Raw genomic sequence first — 20,644 nt, forward strand, 5'->3', positions numbered from 1 at the left:
GCAGGCAGATATGCCTGTTCACTCAGCGCACTCCTTTTCCTAATAGCAGAAACAATAGAAAGTCAACTGATACAATATTGACTCATCAGTCAGTTAAAATCATTATCTACAAAGCAAACAATGATTCCGTTTTGAATGGGAGTCCCTCTGAATGCAGTAGGTCATTATGCACCCCCTGGGGGACTCCACCCAAATCACACAACATGACACCAACTTAATTGAGCAATGCAGATATCGCCTGTAGGGCTAATCTTCGAACAATGTAAATAAAACAATGACTACTGGCATGAATGGACTAACATTAATTCTTTGATATTAAATAATCTTAAAATTATATGGATCACTGCATCGAAAGCCTTTATGGCATTGGACATTTCACACTATCTAAAAGTATCATACTAAGGAACTTTATGAAACTATATTGAATAGCCATATTTGAAACTCTAGTTATAAAGTGCTTGATGAAACTAATGATTTCAATACTGTTTATGAGTAAATGTAAAGATTATGAAAATACCGCTTAACCAAAACTGCAAGCACTCATTTAGCGGGAAAATGAAAGAATTTGTCAACTGAAATCTTGGACTGGCCCGGTAAACTCATCTAGATTATAAGAGTTCATGCCAGGGTTCTTACGGGCCACTTTTATTTGACTAGCTATTTCCCTGACAATTCCCTCGTATGCACACGTCGTTTTCCCTGACTTCATCAGCTCAGAATCCGATCAATTAACGCGCAGTCAAATACTTAAGACATAGACAGAAACTATTTGATTTTATGCGCGATCTCAACACATTTCTCTGATCTTCAGCTTTTTTTAAAAACAAAATTCCCCGACTGTTCCCTGATTTTTTTCGAACGAGAGATATTTCCCAAATGGCCACCCAGTTAAACGTTGTATTGAATTTATAATTTTTCCTAAAATCTATGTACACCTGATTAAATACTTCGGCTCGGCCTAAAACACTCGTATGTGACGTATATACGCCATCGAACTGGGACCGCAGCCAGCTATGACGCTACGTGTGCGCGATGATGATTTTATGCAAATGACTTCGACAGTCATCCCCAGTGACTGGCGACAGCTGTTTCTATATATACCAATGCGGAGCTATACGACTACGGTCGTCATGGCGACCGAGCTATAGGTAGAGCCGTTTATTTCGAAACACTCTTCCGAGTAAGCCGATTGTCTGAATTTTAAATCTCAAAATTTCCCGGTTTCGATTTCACCGACTTATGAAGAATTCTGACATTCGCATTTCGAGAATTACCTTCGGGGAAAAATTATCGAAAAGTTTACATTTTCAGAATGTCTGTCCCTTCGCTAGAATTGGGAAATCAGTCACTTGCCGATTCAGGATGGTTAGAAGATGATTTGAACGAACGGGAACCGACACTGCCAATTACGTACTTCGAGATTTACCGTTTTTAGTGGCTTTCAACCAGTTCGCGTTCGCCAGGGCAGAACTGGGCCTCGGGACGAGAAAGGAATTCTAGAAAACGCCGTCGAACAAATTCTATCGATCGAATTCGCGAATGAACAAATACACCCCGGAATGACGTAATATAAAAAACACGAAAATTTTCATTAGAAAAAAAAAAACAAATAGAAATTCGATCGAAAATATTGATATCGAAAACATTTTTACGAAAACGATGAATATTATTTCAGGCTTATGTTTACGCGTTGACTCGAGAATAGTAAAACCGTACCAGCGAGCGCGCAAGAGAGGGATAGGGGATACTTTATTAAATTTGATACGATATCGTTTCTACCGACTGAACTCACTTGAAATTCGCTAAACACTTCAAATATTTGATACAGCGCAGAGTTTTCGATTACCAGCTCTCGCAACGGCGGCTTAATGTACGGATCAAACCAGTTAGAACTGATCGATGGAGTGGTATATTTACAGGATCCAATGAGAAAACGTATTCCCAAATGTATATGAACTCCATTCCCATAATTAGATTTCCGACTTGTTTAGAAGATTAGACCAAAGTAAAATTCAAATAAACATTCACCGCGGAACTTGGTCCAGAGTCGAATTAAACCCGTGGAAATGGGTCCACATAAAACCCACACAACTGTCGAACTGGAACCAGAATCAAATTGAATCCACATAACTGTGGAACTGGGTCCGGAGTCAAATCAAACCCACACAACCGTGGAACTGAGTTCAGAGTCGAATTAGGCCCACAAAACTGTTGAATGGAGTTTAGAGTCAAACTAAATCGACATAACCGTGAAACTGATCCAGTAAAACTTTAGAAAAAGCTCCACATACAATTAGTACAGGCCACAGCGGAACTGGGTTGATGAAAAATCCACCAAAGCTGTCGAAAAAAATCCACTGTAACTGTTGAACTGGTACCTGAAGCAAAATCAGTTGAAACGAACTATAAGAACTGTATGTGGAAAGTACGTACCCTTAGAAATCAAGTTTAAAAAAAAAAGGAAAAAAAAAACATTTTGCCGTATCCAACCAAGTCAAGTATTCAAAAATCGAACGTAGTCAGCAGCGGAAAACCTAAACCCTGGATCATATTATGCGTGTATAAAAATCAACAGGTCGTCATGTACTTCTCGGAAACTAGCAGCACAGAGACAGGAGAGGAGGGAGAGCAGAACTTTGATCGTCAAACCGTGGCTTTTTCTTATTTCAAATGTTCTCGGTTTTCTTCTTTTTTTTTTTCGACCGTAGCCTCGAATGTATAAAACAACTCTAAAATGATAATATTGACTCAGCTGAAATCATACTCAAATCTAAACGCCTCACGCGAGCGCAAACCAACAACAGCCCGCGTATTTATATAATACCATCTGAAAAAACTCTCAACGCGAAATCTTCAGACAGCTCGCGAAAAAGGTAAAACAGGGAAAAAAAAATCCGAAAACGAAAACAATGTCCACGTGAATCTCGCAGGTAAGCCGCCGATTATCGACGCTTATTCGGTCTTATCCCAGCGATAAGGTTTGAAGTCGTCGTCGGTATTCATAGTGGCAGCAGAATTCTCGACGACAGAGCCACCTACCGGTAGAGATTGGAACTACGACGAACTGTTCATCTCATCTACGGAGTGTCGCCATCTGGCGGCGAAGCTAAGAATTAATAGTTTTTAAGGTAAAGTTACAAACTATAAGAGATGACTGCAACAACATCAACACCACCACCATTATCGCAATATGTGTAGAAAATGTAGTTTTTATCCCGTGTCTTACCGAACCACTGCCTTTCCGCCGTTTGGGAGCACTACTTTGATATTTTCCTCCGCGACCTGGAAATTCGAAAAAATTTTGTTAATTTTCAATCATTATTAGTTCACAGTCCCTACAGATATTCCTCGATATAAGTGTTTTCAAGGAGAAAATTTTAAATTTGGAGATCACTTTCATATCCCAATTACAGTGGACTCCTCCTAAATCCGTACTGTTTATCTTGGTAAACCATTAAATTCAGTGATTTTGAAAGTAAATTTTTATCCTATACACTACCTAAACTTGGTTTCTAATTCGGTGTACCGCCTAATTGGGTAAAAACAAATCCTGGTCCCAACTGTGTCGATTAAGGCGTAGTCTGTACAACTACAAACTACACAAAAAGTTCTACTTGCCTATTTCTAAAAATTGAAGTTTTAAGATGAGTTTTGGGCATTTTGTTCAAATTGAAGGAGTTTCAGGCTTCAGTTTTGAAGTTTTTAAGGAATCAAGGAATCGTAGGGAGCCTCTAGTTACAAATGACGCCCTTCTCATTCTTAATGACATCAACAATTCGATAAAATCATTATCAGATAATGACTCAGTAAAACTATGATTAGTCACAAATAATGACCTTCGCATTCTCGATAACTTCAACGCCTCGGCAAAAATTGTGAATAGCATTTTTCGTGAATCTGGGTCAGGATATGAATGCGACCCCTGACTTGAAGTCGAATAGGTCGGGCGATTGGCCCGGTTAGGCGAGGTCCATTTGTCCATCCGGTCGCGATTTGACCCGTATAAGCGCTGACCGCTGCGAAAGGTCAACGCCGACGCCGACGGAAAAGGCTTCTGATTTGTAAAGGCTACGATTCGTCGCTATTTTCGAAAACAACCGGAAATCGAAAATAACCACGAACAATCGTCGCAACCGATCGAGACGATCATTCATATTGAAATAAATAGCCGTCTCGATGCCTTCAGGGCACGACGACGACGACGAGGAGAACGACGATGACGGCGAGGAGGAGGTAGATGGAAGGTATGTTTTTGTCTGGCGGGTAGAAAAGCTATTATACCGACGAGTGAGTGAGCGCGCAGAGAGCGAGTTATAGCTATATTCATCGGGAGAATCATCGAAATAGAGATGACCTATGATGATGAATTTGAAGCAGCGGCTCTACGCGTTACGGTGTTCGGCTGGTAGTCGGGTGTATAGTGATAGGCAGCTATTGAACGATATTCCCACAATTGAAGCAATTGTGATAAAATGATATTTTCGCAAACGAAGAGGAATGTGCGATTGAAGACGGAAGTCTCTCTGGTCGACCTAACTGGTTGTACAGCCGGTACAACAACTTGAGGAGATCGATATAAAATCGGACGATAATAAAGACAAGCAGTTTCCTCGAACTGGTATTTCATTCGACATTTCGACTAGATCTTAAAACAGGCCTGCCAGTTTCCGCCTATTAACCAGAGTTTCCCTGATTTTTTCGATGTGATAACACTAATAACCATGGTTTCTCATAGTTACTATGGTGGTTGTCACCCAAATTGAAGATTTACCCCTAGGGATAACTTTGATACTCACTCTATGAAACCGGGCCCTGGAATTTTCTAGGTTTTTTTGCCATAATTTGACAACTTCCCAGAGTTTTCCCTGATTTCTTCTAGAGAGTTTACCCAGGTTTTCCGAGTTGGCGGCCGCCCTGTTACAGCCATCCTGAGAAATACTGAAGCATTGCATAACAACAGTTTTCCCGAAGATGACTTATAGGATTTAGTCGAAACGTCAAATATAACATCAGCTCAAGGAAACTTTCTTTCTTATTGTGAGATTTTACATTTCACAACCAGGACCTGGAGTTCGATCAACAGGTTGACAAGGACTGAGTCTATGATGATCACACATATTCAAACCTTAGAGGGTGGCGTTTGACGACCGGCCCGAATTTGTGAATGATACTTACCTCGCGTCGATTCATCGCCCGGCCGTTTGTTAGGATAAGATGAATGATAATACGGTGAACCGGGTTTACCGGCAGGTGATAAGCTGTCCGGCGACATCGGCACGCTGCTTCCTATTAGATTCTGCGGCTGAAAAATAGGAGAGAGATAATTTGAATAAATAGATTTATCGACAATATTGACAGAAAAACTGAAACTATAATGTCTCTTGATAACTTCAGGTTGCCTTAATCTCTATAAGGGAGGATGGGTCTACTATAGTGCATAGGTTAGTACCGAGGCAGTCTTTCGGTGCCATCAGGTTCCAATCCCTGAGAGGAAGGAACGTGGCAGAGTCTCATGAACCCATCAGGTTCTTATTCCAGCATGGAGGAATGTGGTAGAATCAAGGGATGCCATCAGTTTCAAAGGAGGAACTTGGCAGAGTCTCGCTATGCCATCAGGTTCAAATCCCTTTGAGGTAGGAATGTGGCAGAGTTTCACAATGATATCAAGTTCGAGTCCAAAAGATGGAGGAACGTGACGGAGTCTATTGGTGCCATCAGGTTCGAATCCTTGCGAGGGAGGATATGTCTAAAATGACATGCGTTCATACCCTGGCAGTCTAGCGACGCCATAATTTCCAAATCCCTATAGTGATAAGCAGAAACATCCTCGAGCAAGGGAGCAAGCCCTCTGCCGTCAGAGACCTTGACATTTTAACCGCACAGGTGAACGCAGGAGGACGAACACGCACAACACGTCCAGACGAGTCCGTCGCCAAAAACCGTAAACATCACCGGCCACGTCAACCTCGCGGGAACGATTAATTAATCAACGCGACGTCGTTAACGGCTCCGGGCGAGACGCCGATTGTTGCGACGTTTTTAATCGTAGTCGACGGCGACGACGACGACGACGAGAAGACAACTTCGCGGAGAGATTGTGAAATACGAGGAGAGAGCGAGGAGAGAAGAGAAGAGAGAGAGCGCGCGAGGGGACCCAGCTGGTGTCGATGCATTAGTACAAATTATTTTCATCCGAGCCAAGACAGAAACACGTGGAAATCACCTCGGGTTCAATATCAACCTAATACGATACATAGTTCCAACTGACTCCGTCTCCTCTCGACTCGATGTGAGATGTGACAAAATATTTGCATCGTATTTCATATTTTACCCTTTCAGTACTGACTAATTAATACTCGTAAGTGGTGGAGATGTGAATCCGCATTCATGCGCCCGCACCGCGGTGCGGCGTATCGTTAGCTACTAATATTTCACTATGTTTCACAGGTGCTGCCATCTTTCAATACAGATAATAAGTAATTACTGATTTATACACCACATTGCGGTGTAGATGAACTGAAAGGGTTAACAGGGAAACAATTTGGTAAATTCGAGAGAAAGATGCCAAAAGAAGCATTCAAACCCGCGTCATGCTCTCCAAATGAGCCATCTCATTTTCTTAGTTTCAGAAAGGACCAGTTCAGTAGACGCATAACTTCCGTGTACAACGAATTCGATCTGCAGCGACTTTTCCCCGCGATGCCGAAATTCTCGATTTTGACGGAAAACTTTTAACGAACAAAACGTTAATTAACGCGCGAGCAGCAATTATTTACCCCGGCGTACTCGTCGCCCCCTATAACCGCCTCGAGCCGACGACGACGAAACGCAGCTAAAACGACCGAGCGATTTTAATTGGCGATGATTTTCACGCGCAGATGTGGCCCCCGTGACATCACACGACGAAGAGACGGGAGACGTCGAGGTCGACGGGGGAAAACGACAATAAGACGACACGTTTTTAAACTCGCTTCTCGTTTTTACGGATGAACATACCCCCCCGATATCCAGGACACGGAATTCAACTGTTAGTTCTCTTCACAGTTAACACTTCTTACTTTTAAGCAGAGACGGATCCAGAGGCCGAACTTGAAGAACTTTTCACATCGCTTAAGGACACTTTGATGTTTACAAGGCCAATATTAGGGGCACTACCTGGGCAATGAAATGTGTGCCTATTATCTACAAAAAAGGGCACTCAAAAAAAATTTGACGGACTTGTTGTTCAAGTCTTGCAAGATCCCCTGGATAAAGGCCTGTGTACGACCGTATCTCGCTGGTAATACTTGTAACCAACAACTAACCTGTGAATTAATGGGAGCGTCTCTCGAATGTGGATATGACCGCGAAAATGGATCGGAACTTTTACCTATGAAGAAAAAACAATTGAAACAATTATCTATCTAAAATCTTAGACAAATTCTACCCTTTTTTAACTTTTACTTTTTGTTGCTTGGAATTACTCAATTTCGCCATACCTCATCATTTAGAAATTACGAAGCATTTTTTCGAAAACTTACTTATTAAATTCGGCATATCGTTCGTGACGAACGGATGCAGGTTATCGCTGACCGGATATCCGCTGTTGGGAGGAGGTGGGCCGCTGACGCCATTGTACATCTGAAATATAGGAAATTTGAGAAAATCATTCCCCTGAGGAGGGGGGGGAACCGGGTCTTGAACGGCGAGGATAACTGGTATGCATGCGCAACAACACCAACCAGACAGCAGATCAATAATCGCCTAATCCAATATAACCTATTAATCCAATAATCTCTTAATCCAATAATCTACCTGCTACGTTTAAACTGGATTACGCGGCGATTAATGGTTAAATAACGTAATTAACCCCCTACGAGCCGCGCGGCTTCCGACAATTACGCCCGGATTTCATCAAAGCGTCATCGATACAATCGCAGACATTACCATTAATTTAGGGACGGCTGTGGCAATTAGAACACAGCGCGACCACATGAGCTACGGACGCTTTATAGAATATTCAAACTCGGACCGAGCTGATGCGTCGGCCATGGTTTGTGCCGGAGTATCTATAGCGCGCAACGATCCCATCAGACATTCATCGTTTCAGTTGAAGGTGCGGACGATCAGGAACCAGTTGGTCAAAAGCTGGTTAAAGATTGCTAGCGAGAAAAAAAGGCACTTTTTACGAAACACCAGGGCCCGGTTTCATAGACTCAGTATCAAAGTTATCCCTAGGGGTAAATCCTCAATTTCGGTAACAACCACTGTAGTAACAATGAGAAACCATGGTTACAATTGACGAATTTCAAAATATTCCCAGGGACTATTTTTCTTCCACATCTATGAAACCGAGCCCAGGTACTTCAGATACTTCTACACCATTCTAGGGGGTGCATTTTGTCATTTCATGCGTTGACAAAATTATCATAGGTGGAAACTTTGGTCCAAAAAATTTTGGGGTGACATTTTTGAGGGCACTTCAAATTTGAGGGGGGGAGGGGGTCCGGACACACTGACATCCCCCCTAGATCTGCCCCTGGGGCCGGTTGCATAGTCATGGCTTAGACCTAAGACCAGTCTAAGACCAACTTAGTTCTATAGCTAATCTAACAACTTAAGACCAGTCTTAAGATTAAAGGCCACTTTTGGACTCAAGTCACGACTGTGCAACTGGCCCCTGGTAACATCGAAGGTCTGTCCGAATTTAAACGGATGAGCTCGTATGTACCTGAACGTGAACGGCGATTCAGCTCGCGTTCAGTTTATCTATTACTTACCCCTCGGTCGTAATTCGAGTTGGCGTCATTGTTTGTATTCCAATTATTATCGACTCCTGCAACGAGAGAGATAGAAATAATTAACAATTCATTAATTCGTCGTTAATCGTCGGCGAGTTAATCGTCGAATTCTAGAATCGAGGGGTCCGTTTATCATCCGCTGAAACATTCCGTACCGAATTCATACGGTAGATTCAACAGTTTTAACGCATAACGAACTTAACTCAACTTGCAAACAGTCGAGAATATTCGATATATTTTGATGAATATCATCGGGGAAACCCACAATATCGATTTAAACAAACTGTTTTTCGCTTTTTTCTTACATTTCATCCGGTGGATTCTTATATTTGTCGAGTGGAATCTTTCCATCCATCTTCAGAGTTTATTCGAAAAAGAATTTTGTAACGGTGTTGTTTAAATTGATAATGCATGGCTTTTTCTCGATGTAAGCTTCATTTTTCAGGTGGAAGTGCTTAGGTTATAAAGCCAAGCAACAGTGTTCTGCTGCTTAACGTAAAATGGGGATGACAAGACAATGGACTATCCGAGAAATAAGTAAAATTCAGACTCTTACATGTTTATGGCGAAAAAAGCCTAGGCCTCTTAAGTTTAAAAGTGTAATTTCTGACTGATTGGAAATGCGTTCAAACCAAGTAAGCTATAATACTCGGTGGGAAAGCGACGTCGCCAGGCAAGCCGCTACCGAGCGAGATCGTGAGAAAGCGCCACCTGTTCATCGGATGTAAACTCGGCGTGGCGAATTGATTAGCAGACGACGATGTTTAAGGAAACATCAATTCTGTCGCCGTCGTCTCGCGAGGTAACGACCACTAATTCTATACAGTCGCTTCCTTACATCGACAATATAATCATGATAGTGACGATTCTTCGAAAAAAGAAGAATTATCAACAAAAAATGGATCCGTGCCGAATTTGGTCCTACGAAAAAGCGCCGTCTAGTATCGAGCGAGTGGTTTATGTGAGAACGCACTACCTTATTAGGCACGGGCCTGGAATGTGCCAATTCGGCCAGGGCCCGCGCCACCTTCGCACGAACGCGGCTTTAGTTTCACTAAATCGCGGCTAAAACCGAACAGATGCTTTTAACGATCATGCGACCTTTATCAAAAACGCAGATTTATCGACGAACGCGAAAAAAGAAACAATTGATAACCGGGCATTTTTAAACGATATATACGTATTATTAGAATGTTACCAGGAAATCGAAAACGCAGATAATAATATCAATGCCAACACAACAAAAGACTCGAAATATTTCATGCGAAGGACGGTTCGACAATCGATCCGAACCAGGGGAAAAAAAAATCTGTCACAAATACATATCTCGTTTTAAAGCGCCCTCGAAAACAGGCGATATAGAGTTCACCGTATATATATATACGTGACCGTATAATACAAATCATAGCACTGAAAAGAGCAGTCTCTCTCTCCCTCTTTCTTTCTGTGTTTGGAGATGATTTAAAAAAATGAAATACGAAAAATGCGAATGCGCGCGCACGTCACAAAAGGGTTTTGCGAACACTCGAAACGGAATTGACCGCGATATTCGATAAATAGACTTTTAAAGAGGGCTTTACGAGCGCTAACATAGTCAGTCAAAATTCATACGATATACTCACTACTCCCTAAAATTTCAAAAACGGCAAGAATATGGTATTTACGCCCCCGCCTCCGACATCAGAGAATTATTTCTATGATGGACGTTTCTCAGGGAAACTCACTTTTCCCCCTGACTATTCCCTGACATTGTTTTCCCTGACTTGATCTGCTAAGAATCCGATCAATTAACGCAGTTAAATAGCCAAGACATGGACGGAAACTGCTCGATTTTGCGAGCGATCTAGCAATCTCGACAAATCTACGTTAAACGAAATTTGAATATCATCAGATTATGAAACGATCAACCGAGTTGAGTTACTAGCGTGCGAATATGCACCGCCGATTGCGGGCACGTCCAATTTGAAAGAGAAAAAAAGTAGAAGACTCAAAACGGCAAAAAGAGCAGTCTCGCACACTACTAAAAGGAAAGTATTTGTTATAGTATGAAGTACCATTAACGCGAATCAATTGACCTAAAATTAGGCAAATATCTAACAACACAAGCTTCACGAAAACGAAATGGGAGCGTCATGAGTCGATGTACCAATAGCGACGTGCTAGGGTTTACGAATAATTCAAAATTCAAAATCGGCAATTGAAAAATTCCCGCAATCGGTGACGCATTCTTATATTTCGAGATTTCGTACAACCACCGAGAGCTAAGGGGCCCGGTTTTATCATTAACTCGAATCAACTCGATTTTCGATTACCCAATATATAGAACCAGCCCCCGGGTCCCTTCAGCCCAAACCCTCATACAGAACATAATGATTCAATCATTCCCCTTGGACCATGGCTCCATTTAGCCCACACTTTTAAGCTATGATCTGTTAATGATGAAGTTTAGTGAAAACTTCGAAGATACTGCCAGAAAACAAACTGTTAAATCATCAACTGTGGGTTTTACTCGTTGACCCGAGATTAATATCAGTCTCTACTGGTCATGCTTTGATGCGTACGAACACGCCCTTGACCCCGATTTGTCACGTCTCCTCGGTCTCCTACAGACCTCAGTCGTTAGAGGACCCTCCTGAAGAGGTCTCCCACTAGGCACAGATCTCAGTCCTCAGAGGACCCTCCTGTAGAGGTCTCCTACTAGGCACAGTTCTCAGTCCTCAGAGGACCCTCCTGAAGAGGTCTCCTACTAGGCACAGATCTCAGTCCTCAGAGGACCCTCCTGAAGAGGTCTCCTACTAGGCACAGATCTCAGAGTCCTCAGAGGACCCTAAGAGATCATTCATTTATTACGTACGCATAGAATTTGAATTTTCCAACCCCCCTCCCCCTCCGTAAGCAAAAATCGGCCATTCTTTCAAATACATTGAGCATTACAGTACGCAATTGCACTGACCCCTCACCTCTCCCCTAATGACGCCTAACGCAGTTATTCAGCGTAGTACGACCAGAAGTTGTATCCCTTTCTTTAAGAACACACTAAATACTCGCGACGTCGGGGGATCGGTATTCAAATAACGCAATAGTTTTCATATTTTCGGGAGCGGAAGAAATTCCGGAATTTCGAGACTAAAAGTTTTTGCCCCCTGAGTAAAAGTATCGCCGGTAGTATGTACGTGTACACGTATGCGCAGTATGTTTATACCTGTGTAGTAAAACCTGTAAACTATGTTATTCCCATTCACTATAAACAACCGACTGGAATCTCAGTAGCGTCCGATATAAACATTGTTATTAGATTTCAGCAACCAGATATATACCATCATTCCTCACCGAAGCCCCGAGCCGCCACAGCACGCAACTATCATCAGATTCATCTACGAATCGAGCTGGTAGTATACTGCCCTCGCACGGGGGGGGGTCTTCTTTTCGACGCCCTTGAGAAAGACCCCCTCGCGGTTAAAGTACCCTCGGGGAGAACCTAGCATTCATCTAGCACTCAAGCGGTAGTATAGTCATCTCGGCGGCGGAGTACAGTCATTATCAACGTCCGTACCCCCTAGAAAGAACCTCTCCCGGCTATAGAACTACCCTGCGAGCGGAACATACTGTCCTGTCAGACAAAAATCGAATTTTATGTCCCGTGGCACTGCAGAGGCTCCCTACAGACCAGTCATCCCTGGATATAAGGAGTTTACAAGGATATAATTCAAATTTTCGAGAGAAGGTGCCTGCATCACTTTCTTATTCTAATAACTATAGACCCCTCCTAAATAGGCAGTGTTTATGTCAGTAATGTAAGCATATTTTTATCCCTTACAGGACTTAACTCGCCTAATCGGGGTTCAAACAAATCCTGGTTCCAACTGTACTTAGGCGTAGTCTACTCTACAACTACAAACATTTCTAATTGCCTATATCTTAAACTTGGAGTAGTTTAAAAAGGATTTACTGACATTTCACTCGATAATTAAAGAAATTTCGAGCACCTCAAAAAGCATGCATAAATACCTCCGAAATCTAGGGTTACCTCAAACATAGGCAAACGCGACATATTTATTATACGCTACAATTTTTTGTCGAGAGCGATTTGATTAATTACTAGAAATTCGAAGCGCGAACTGAGCTCGCATTTCAAAGGGTTGAATTTATGATGAAACAATGGCTTGAATTACGAACGAACGCTACACCCACACACACTACACACTACACAAATAGACAGACACTGAGAGTTTGTGTCCACACCTTATATCTGTGTTTGACAGGGAATTGAATGGTCGAGTGTCGGGGAAATCAAAGGTCGCACCGACCACAACTTAAAATAGAAACCTTTATCATTAAGAATAATCTGCTAATATCTGTACGATGATTTAATCTATAGAAGGCTTCACACGCAGGAAACCATTAAATCAGCATCAGGCGCATCGTCGTAAAACAGGATAGTCTCTAGCGTTAACGATCTATAGACCCTTCTTAGAAAAGATGACATCATCGTCTATAGATCGAGATGGCCGAGGAGATATACGCTCATTTACCATAAAGATGGCTGCCTCCATGAAGAAACCTGAAATTAATCTTTTCGTGCTTTTTGGCTTATTCACATCCAGAAAAAAAAAAACCAAGGACTTTTCATATTCTTTTCAGGTGCACAAAAACTTAGGAATAACTTAGAATAAAATTTTTCTCCAAATTTTCAACATAGTTTTGTACAGATTTCTCAAAATTGTCCCCATTTGCTCGATTTTCACGTTGATCTGAAATAACCGTTGAACTCTGTGCATTTCGTCTCCAACCCGATGATTTCAATTACATTCCGATCGCGAAGCGATTAGCGACGTCCCGTAGATTAGCCTATTGTCGGTTGAATTGACGGTTTTATCTGGCGAGGGCCGCGTTGCTCCTCGCTACTGCTGCTCCTCACGAGCGAGTCTCTCGAGTGTCTGTTGTTCGCGAGGGACAATAGAACTCCCCCGGCGGCGACGACGTCGACGTTCATTGTTTAAACGATGTTTTGAAGGACGGACGTCCGCGGCGGATGTTGTCGGTAATTGTTTCGGTAAATACAGCGGTACGAGCGCGCGTGCGTGTGTGTGTCAGTTACAGGATCGTCGATATCGCCATCGCTCGCTCACAGGGGGCGCCGCCATGCGAGCAATTCACCCGTCGTTTAACCCTTTCAATGCCGACATATCAATGCGCGAATATGCAGGAGATAATCCTCCTTGGGGGCTGTCTCTTATTAAATGATTTTTTAATGTCATTAGCTACAACAACCAGACACCAAAAAATCAAATTCCCTGAGTTTAAGAGAAAAGTTTCCTGAACTTCCCTGATCTGTTAAATCATCGCAAATAACTATCATATTCAGTAAGTGGCGACATATTTCGTGGAACCCGTACAAAGACTGAGTTCAGTAGTAGGCTATCAACCGCCAGCAGCAGTGTATCTGCTGGTACTGTAGGGCTGCCATCTGTTGGCAACAATCCGAACCAGTTTAATCAAAACACCATCATACGGGCCGCGGAACTGATACACCTGCTGCCAACCACCTGCCCAGCCTACTAACCTACTTACCCTAATCGATGAACCACCTGTGCGCCAAGCTGCCCTTGGCGTGTGTTCACCAGGCATGCGCTTACCACTAAACCACCTGCTTCTTATCACTTATAACAGTAGCTCTTAGGTTTAGTTTAGGTTGGGGTTTTTTTTTTTTATTAAACAGCTTCTGCCACAAGTGGAGTAAGACTTGTTGAACATGTGTGCGTGTGCGCGCGTTTGAAGTGTTCAGGATTATATAGTAGCAGTCTGTGTGTACTATGTTCAGATAGTGACCAGGTGTTACGTAGTAAACTCTCTCCATTCCGTTTTACTACTGGTATCAAACTGTCAGTGCAACGGCTGCCAAAACTCCTCTCCCCTCAATCTCCCTCCCACACTTTCAATTCCCTTCTGTATATATATATATATATCTCTCTCTCTTAATAGTGTCCCTGCTCTTCTGTCCATCGCCCTTTCACTCTTTTCAACCCTATGCATTACAAGGGCTGCCAACCTTCGAAAACTGCTATCAGTAACTAACTGAATGTTTTTCAGTAACATTTCATAGAAAATGTTCAAATGAATCAGTAATCAACAACAGTAAGACCCTCACTAACATCTTTCATATTTCTGTTCAGATTAATCAGTAATCAACAGTAAGACCCTCAGTAACATCTTTCATATTTATTTCTGTTGAAATTAATCAGTAATCAACAGTAAGACCCTCAGTAACATCTTTCATATTTCTGTTCAAATTAATCAGTAATCAAAAACAAGACCCTCGGTAACATCTTTCATATTTCTGTTCAAATTAATCAGTAATCAACAACAAGACCCTCGGTAACATCAAGCTTTATTTTTCCGTGAAGTCAAATTCGCACCAAAAAAGTGAAAAGCTTAGGTAAATTAAAAGTACGCGGAATATACAAGAAGAATCCAAGGACGCGCGCGAATTCTACCAAAACAAATTTTCAATTCTGTCGGCAATTTATTCATTTAATTCATGAAAAATATGATATTTTCAATTCTATAACGACAGTACAGTACGGCGCACCAGCTGCAACTCGACATTCATATGCATACATACATACATAAATACATTCATTCTCCTACAATGATTTGCGTCGAAATATTTTTTTTTTTTGCTTCATCAATTTTAAAATCTTCACAGCGTACAGACCGAGCGAGCGTGAGACACGTCATAGCTATGTTTACCTCGAATAGCCGCAGGTTTATCATCTAGCAGCGCTATAGAGTATGGCTTATCTCGGCGGTGTATGGTAAGCATAGCTGGTATGAGAGAGAGAGAGAGAGAGAGAGAGCGGAAAAGTTCACTATATTTTACGGCCTGCTAGAGAGCAGACAAATGGATGGCTAAACTGCGAGAGAGATTAAAAATAATCGCCTCGAATGCGCAAACAAGTATCGTAGTACTATAAGGTCGATTTAAACACCAGCGAGGTATATCTGCAACCAACACGAAGGTATAGGTAACCCCAGGAAGGTATAGGTAACCCAAGGGAGATATAGGTAACCCCGAAGAGGTATAGGCAATGCTGGGAAGGTTTAGATAACCCCAGAAAGGTATAGGTAACCCCTGAAAAGGTATAGGTAATGCTGGGATGGTTAAGGTAACCCTGGTAAGGTATAGGTAATACCAGGAAGGTAAGGTAACCCTGGGAAGGAATAGGTAACCCTGGGAAGGAATAGGTAACCCTGGGATGGTATAGGTAATGCTGGGAAGGTTAAGGTAACCCTGGTAAGGTATAGGTACCAGAAAGGTATAGGCCCTGGGAAGACATAGGTAATGCTGGGAAGGTTTAGGTAACCCTGGTAAGGTATAGGTTATACCAGGAAGTTATAGGTAACCCAGGATAGGTATAGGTAATGCTGGGAAGGTTAAGGTAACCCTGGTAAGGTATAGGTAATGCTGGGAAGGTATAGGTAACCCAGGGAAGGTATAGGTAATGCTGGGAAGGTTAAGGTAACCCTGGTAAGGTATAGGTAATGCTGGGAAGGTATAGGTAACCCAGGGAAGGTATAGGTAATGCTGGGAAGGTTAAGGTAACCCTGGTAAGGTATAGGTAATGCTGGGAAGTTATAGGTAACCCAGGATAGGTATAGGTAATGCTGGGAAGGTTAAGGTAACCCTGGTAAGGTATAGGTAATACCAGGAAGGTATAGGTAATGCTGGGAAAGTATAGGTAACACCAGGAAGGTAAAGGTAACCCTGGGAAGGTAGAGGTAACCCCCGACGCCCCCCCCTCCCGCGGATAAAACAGGCCGAAAAGTTGTGGTTCCATCTTAATAAATTTCATCATATAAAATTCTATAGCGGGACTTCTTGACTCGAGAGCGCGTTCATTTTCAAACTGCGGTTCATCAAATAGCAGCCTTTCTTCGTCGTAAACTTGTAAAGAGCAAATCGAACGTACGTCAGCCTTGATGTCATCGGAACCGACTGTAATAATTCTCTTGATAAATTTACGTCTCGCGTGTTCACTAAACATTTTATTATTTCAATTTTCCAATCGTACACGACTCAGGTCTGGTATATGTCACTTTCTCTCCCAGTCTCTACCGACGACGACGACGAGATGATCGTTACGATTCGATTTGCCCGATTAACCAGTAATTTAATAAAACAATAATCGAGGCCCGTCGTTCGTCGTTAACGAGAGCGTTAATTTTATTAATCGAGTTTCGTACGGCTGCGGCGGCGCTGCGCGTAGAACGGCGTATCGGTCTCCGGGGGCGCTGCCGGTAATCGTCGCCGGTCTGTTCAGTGTCAACTAACCGTAATTATACAAACCGGATGATTATACGAAGTATAGTCGAATATGAATGGAGGTGACACCATCCCGACCACCCAGTTTTAATCATTTACCGAATCATTGTTGAAGTTATCGAGAATGAGAAGGTCGTCATTAGTAACTAATCATAATTTTACTGAATCCTTGAAGTTATCGAGAATTAGAAGATCGTCATAACTAACTAATCATAATTTTACAGAATCATTGTTGAAGTTATCGAGAATGAGTAGGTCGTCATGAGTAACTAATCATAATTTTACTGAAATGTTGAAGTTGTTGAGAATGAGAAGGTCGTCATTAGTAACTAATCATAATTTTACTGAATTGTTGAAGTTATCGAGAATGAGAAGGTCGTCATTAGTAACTAATCATAATTTTACTGAATCGTTGAAGTTATCGAGAATGAGAAGATCGTCATTAGTAACTAATCATAATTTTACTGAAATGTTGAAGTTATCGAGAATGAGAAGGTCGTCATTAGTAACTAATCATAATTTTACTGAATCGTTGAAGTTATCGAGAATGAGAAGATCGTCATTAGTGACTAATCATAATTTTACTGAATCATTGAAGTTATCGAGAGTGAGAAGGTCATCATTAGTAACTTACAATATCTACGGAATCAGTGAAGTTATCGAGACGAATTCTTTCAATTCATGAAACTATAGGATACCAGACTGCAGGCAGGGGTTGCAGATCTATGCGCGCAGTTTGAGCGACGATGACTCATTATAGAAGGTGAAAAACTTTTTAAGCCAGGTATATATATATATATATCGGCACCGAGTCGGCAACCAGCGGCATACGGGAAGAGCAGGAGAGAGGTCGACACGGTGAATCCCTCGCTGAGATCTGATGAGACTAATCCAACCCCCCCCCCCCCCCGGTAAACCGATCCAACGGCAAACCACAAGTATTCAATTAAATTACACCACCTTTACTCCTTCCTAACCCTTTAACCTCACGGGAGATCGAACGGGATTTTTATACTCAGATCCTCAGTTTTTTCGACATTAAATCTCGCCCATCGGATCAAACGTTTCTGACCAGCAACCCTGAATTACGGTGTTTCTAAGAGATCAGCTAATTCCGACTCTTATGGATAGCGAAAAGAAGGGTACCGGGTTCCCCCCTCCTAAAAATGTCAAGCTGCCCTGAAACTTTACGGGGAAATGACCGATATCAAACTGATACCTAATAAAAGGTACCTAGAAGTTTAAATTCATTTAAGCTTGTCCTCTGTGTTCTTTCAAAAATCGAGTAAACATTTTCCGATCAGCTTTCTTTCAGAGTGCCCTTGTAATTTCATAATATGCCCCTATTTTGTGGGAGGTGCACCGCTCCCTAAACCAGACCCCTGTTGGACTGCAGTGATTCTAGGGATTAAAAGCGCAACTTTTGTTGCACCATTTTTCAAATTTCAATCTCAGCAACCGTAATTATAATCCACACCACAACTCACTCGTAATATCAGACTGACTCCCTCCCGTTGAGCTAATACCCAACCCCGGTTTCTGGACTTGTGCATCGAGTTCACATTTCTAATTTTCTCCGAATGCAAACACAACGGTTCGGCTAGCTAGACATCGCGACTACGTTCGCTCTGCTCGCCGGCTCCGCAGAGAAATCGCTCCTCTACTCCGAGATGGAGCGAGTACGTAGACGATGGTGTCCGCTCCGAGTAAAATATCTAAACGGAAGATTACCGCTGATTACCGGAGGAGCTGGCTATAGTTTTAAACCGGTGTGTGTAATTCATCGCCGCTTCACTCCGCGCTAGCCGCAGACAAAGTGATTCATTTGTAACGAATCAAGAGTTTCACGTTTACAACACACACACCTTCTCGTACTGGCAGAGTTCTTAATACGGGTGGCGTAGCCTACAGTCCGGGCCCCCGAGCATGGAACCAACCTACTGTGCCCTACTAATCAGGGCCAAGTTATACAAAGTCACGAATTAAGATCAAAAGAAATCTGCATATCAGTGCTTCGTCGTTAGATCAGCTCTAAAACATAGATGGTCTTAGACTGGTCTTAAATCTAAGCCGTGGCTGGGGAAACTAGCTCAGGTCCCCGGTAATGACTGATTTCACAAGTGGTCCTAAATTGTATGACAGGTCTTAACTTGTTAGATTGTCCCGAGGACTAAGATGGGGCTTTAGATGGTCTCAGACTGGTCTTTTATCTAAACCATGGCCGTAGTCCGTGGTTTCTTTTTCTAGGAACTATCTACTGAAGTATGACTACGTTGAGACAAGGCCACATCGATGTCATTCAGATCGTAGCCTGCGTAGTCTACGAAAGGCTGCAATCCGTAGTAATCGGCCAATGAAAGGCCGGAATTTGAACGGATCAACCTATCAGTGGCCACGATTTGTAGGGATTAACCAATGAATGGCCCCGGATCCGTCGGGATCAAAGCGACGTGGAAGAAGTTCGCGTCTCGTACAGGTTCAACATTAAATCATTTAAACAGCGCAACATGAACTGAGTACTATAATCCCGACAGTGCCAGTCGACATAGCGAACCAGATTTCAACTAAACGAGCGCGACTTAAATCCAGTCGGACATCTTTCGAAACCCTACACGGCTAAAAAGTACGCGCGTAAATGCTGCCCGGATTAACCGGGATTTCCGGAGATTTGTTGCCGAGCAACGTTAAGCACTTACCGCGACGTAGAGGCAAACGCGGATTAGAGTCGAAGTTTAACTGGGGGAATAAGTCACTTCAAAAACTGTACGCTCGCTCGAAGTGGTCGCGGGAAGGTGAGGGAAAGGTGAATTAAGGTTATGGGGAAAACTGCAACATTGGCTTTAGAAAGCATCAACGGTGGCCATTTATGTTTGCCAAAATAAGCACTTTTTCATTTCTTTTAGGTTTTAATACATCATTTATCAAAATGCTAAAATCCATTGCCTTGATATTGGTAGTATAATTGGTAGTATAACCATAAACTCACACCTGTTGTCCAAAAAATCGGCTCGATCAGAATTAAGATGGCTGACTGGTGGCCATTTTTGTTTGCCGAAATACTAGCCAGCCACAAGTTTAGTCTTTGATAGCGCGCAGTAGGATTGAAGGTTCCAAATTCATGAACATACGTTTCATACTAATGGCATAAGAATGAATCGAAGCGTGGAAAACCGCGGAAACAGATGGCGCCACCTGGTGAAAAATCCTCGATAGCCATGAGCGGAATCCTTGATTGCCGCACAGTAGGATTGAACGTTCCAAATTCATAAACATTTATAACCTAATTTAGAAGAAGTCGAAGGAAGACCAGGAAACTAGTAGCGCCACCTGGTGAATCGACGACAGCAGCACAAGTGGGATCCCCGATTACCCATTGCGGCAGCCGGTTCCGAGAAGTACAAAAACCAGATTTATTAATATTAAACACCGTGTATAAACTATCGTACAGCTGTGACTAACGACTCTGATCACACACACCTGCGAACCAGGCCTCGCCGAGCCGCACTGAACGCATCGACGCCAGTTGATACAGCTGGCTCTT

The 20,644-nt window shown here is 42.5% G+C and overlaps 1 protein-coding gene across 1 annotated transcript in view; it reads right to left on the reverse strand.

Annotated features, from left to right (window-relative positions):
• The window catches only part of LOC141913896 (transcription factor 12-like), a 78,160-nt gene that overhangs the window by 33,094 nt on the left and 24,422 nt on the right, over positions 1–20,644 (reverse strand). The window contains exons 5-9 of the mRNA XM_074805083.1: positions 8,760–8,815; positions 7,521–7,620; positions 7,305–7,369; positions 5,176–5,296; positions 3,227–3,282 (exon numbers count right to left, since the gene is read on the reverse strand). Coding sequence (XP_074661184.1) covers positions 3,227–3,282; positions 5,176–5,296; positions 7,305–7,369; positions 7,521–7,620; positions 8,760–8,815 — 398 coding nt within the window. The remainder of the gene's footprint in view (positions 1–3,226; positions 3,283–5,175; positions 5,297–7,304; positions 7,370–7,520; positions 7,621–8,759; positions 8,816–20,644) is intronic.

This window comes from Tubulanus polymorphus, chromosome 12, assembly GCF_964204645.1.
Source record: "Tubulanus polymorphus chromosome 12, tnTubPoly1.2, whole genome shotgun sequence".
Classification (NCBI taxonomy): Eukaryota; Metazoa; Nemertea; class Palaeonemertea; order Tubulaniformes; family Tubulanidae; genus Tubulanus; species Tubulanus polymorphus.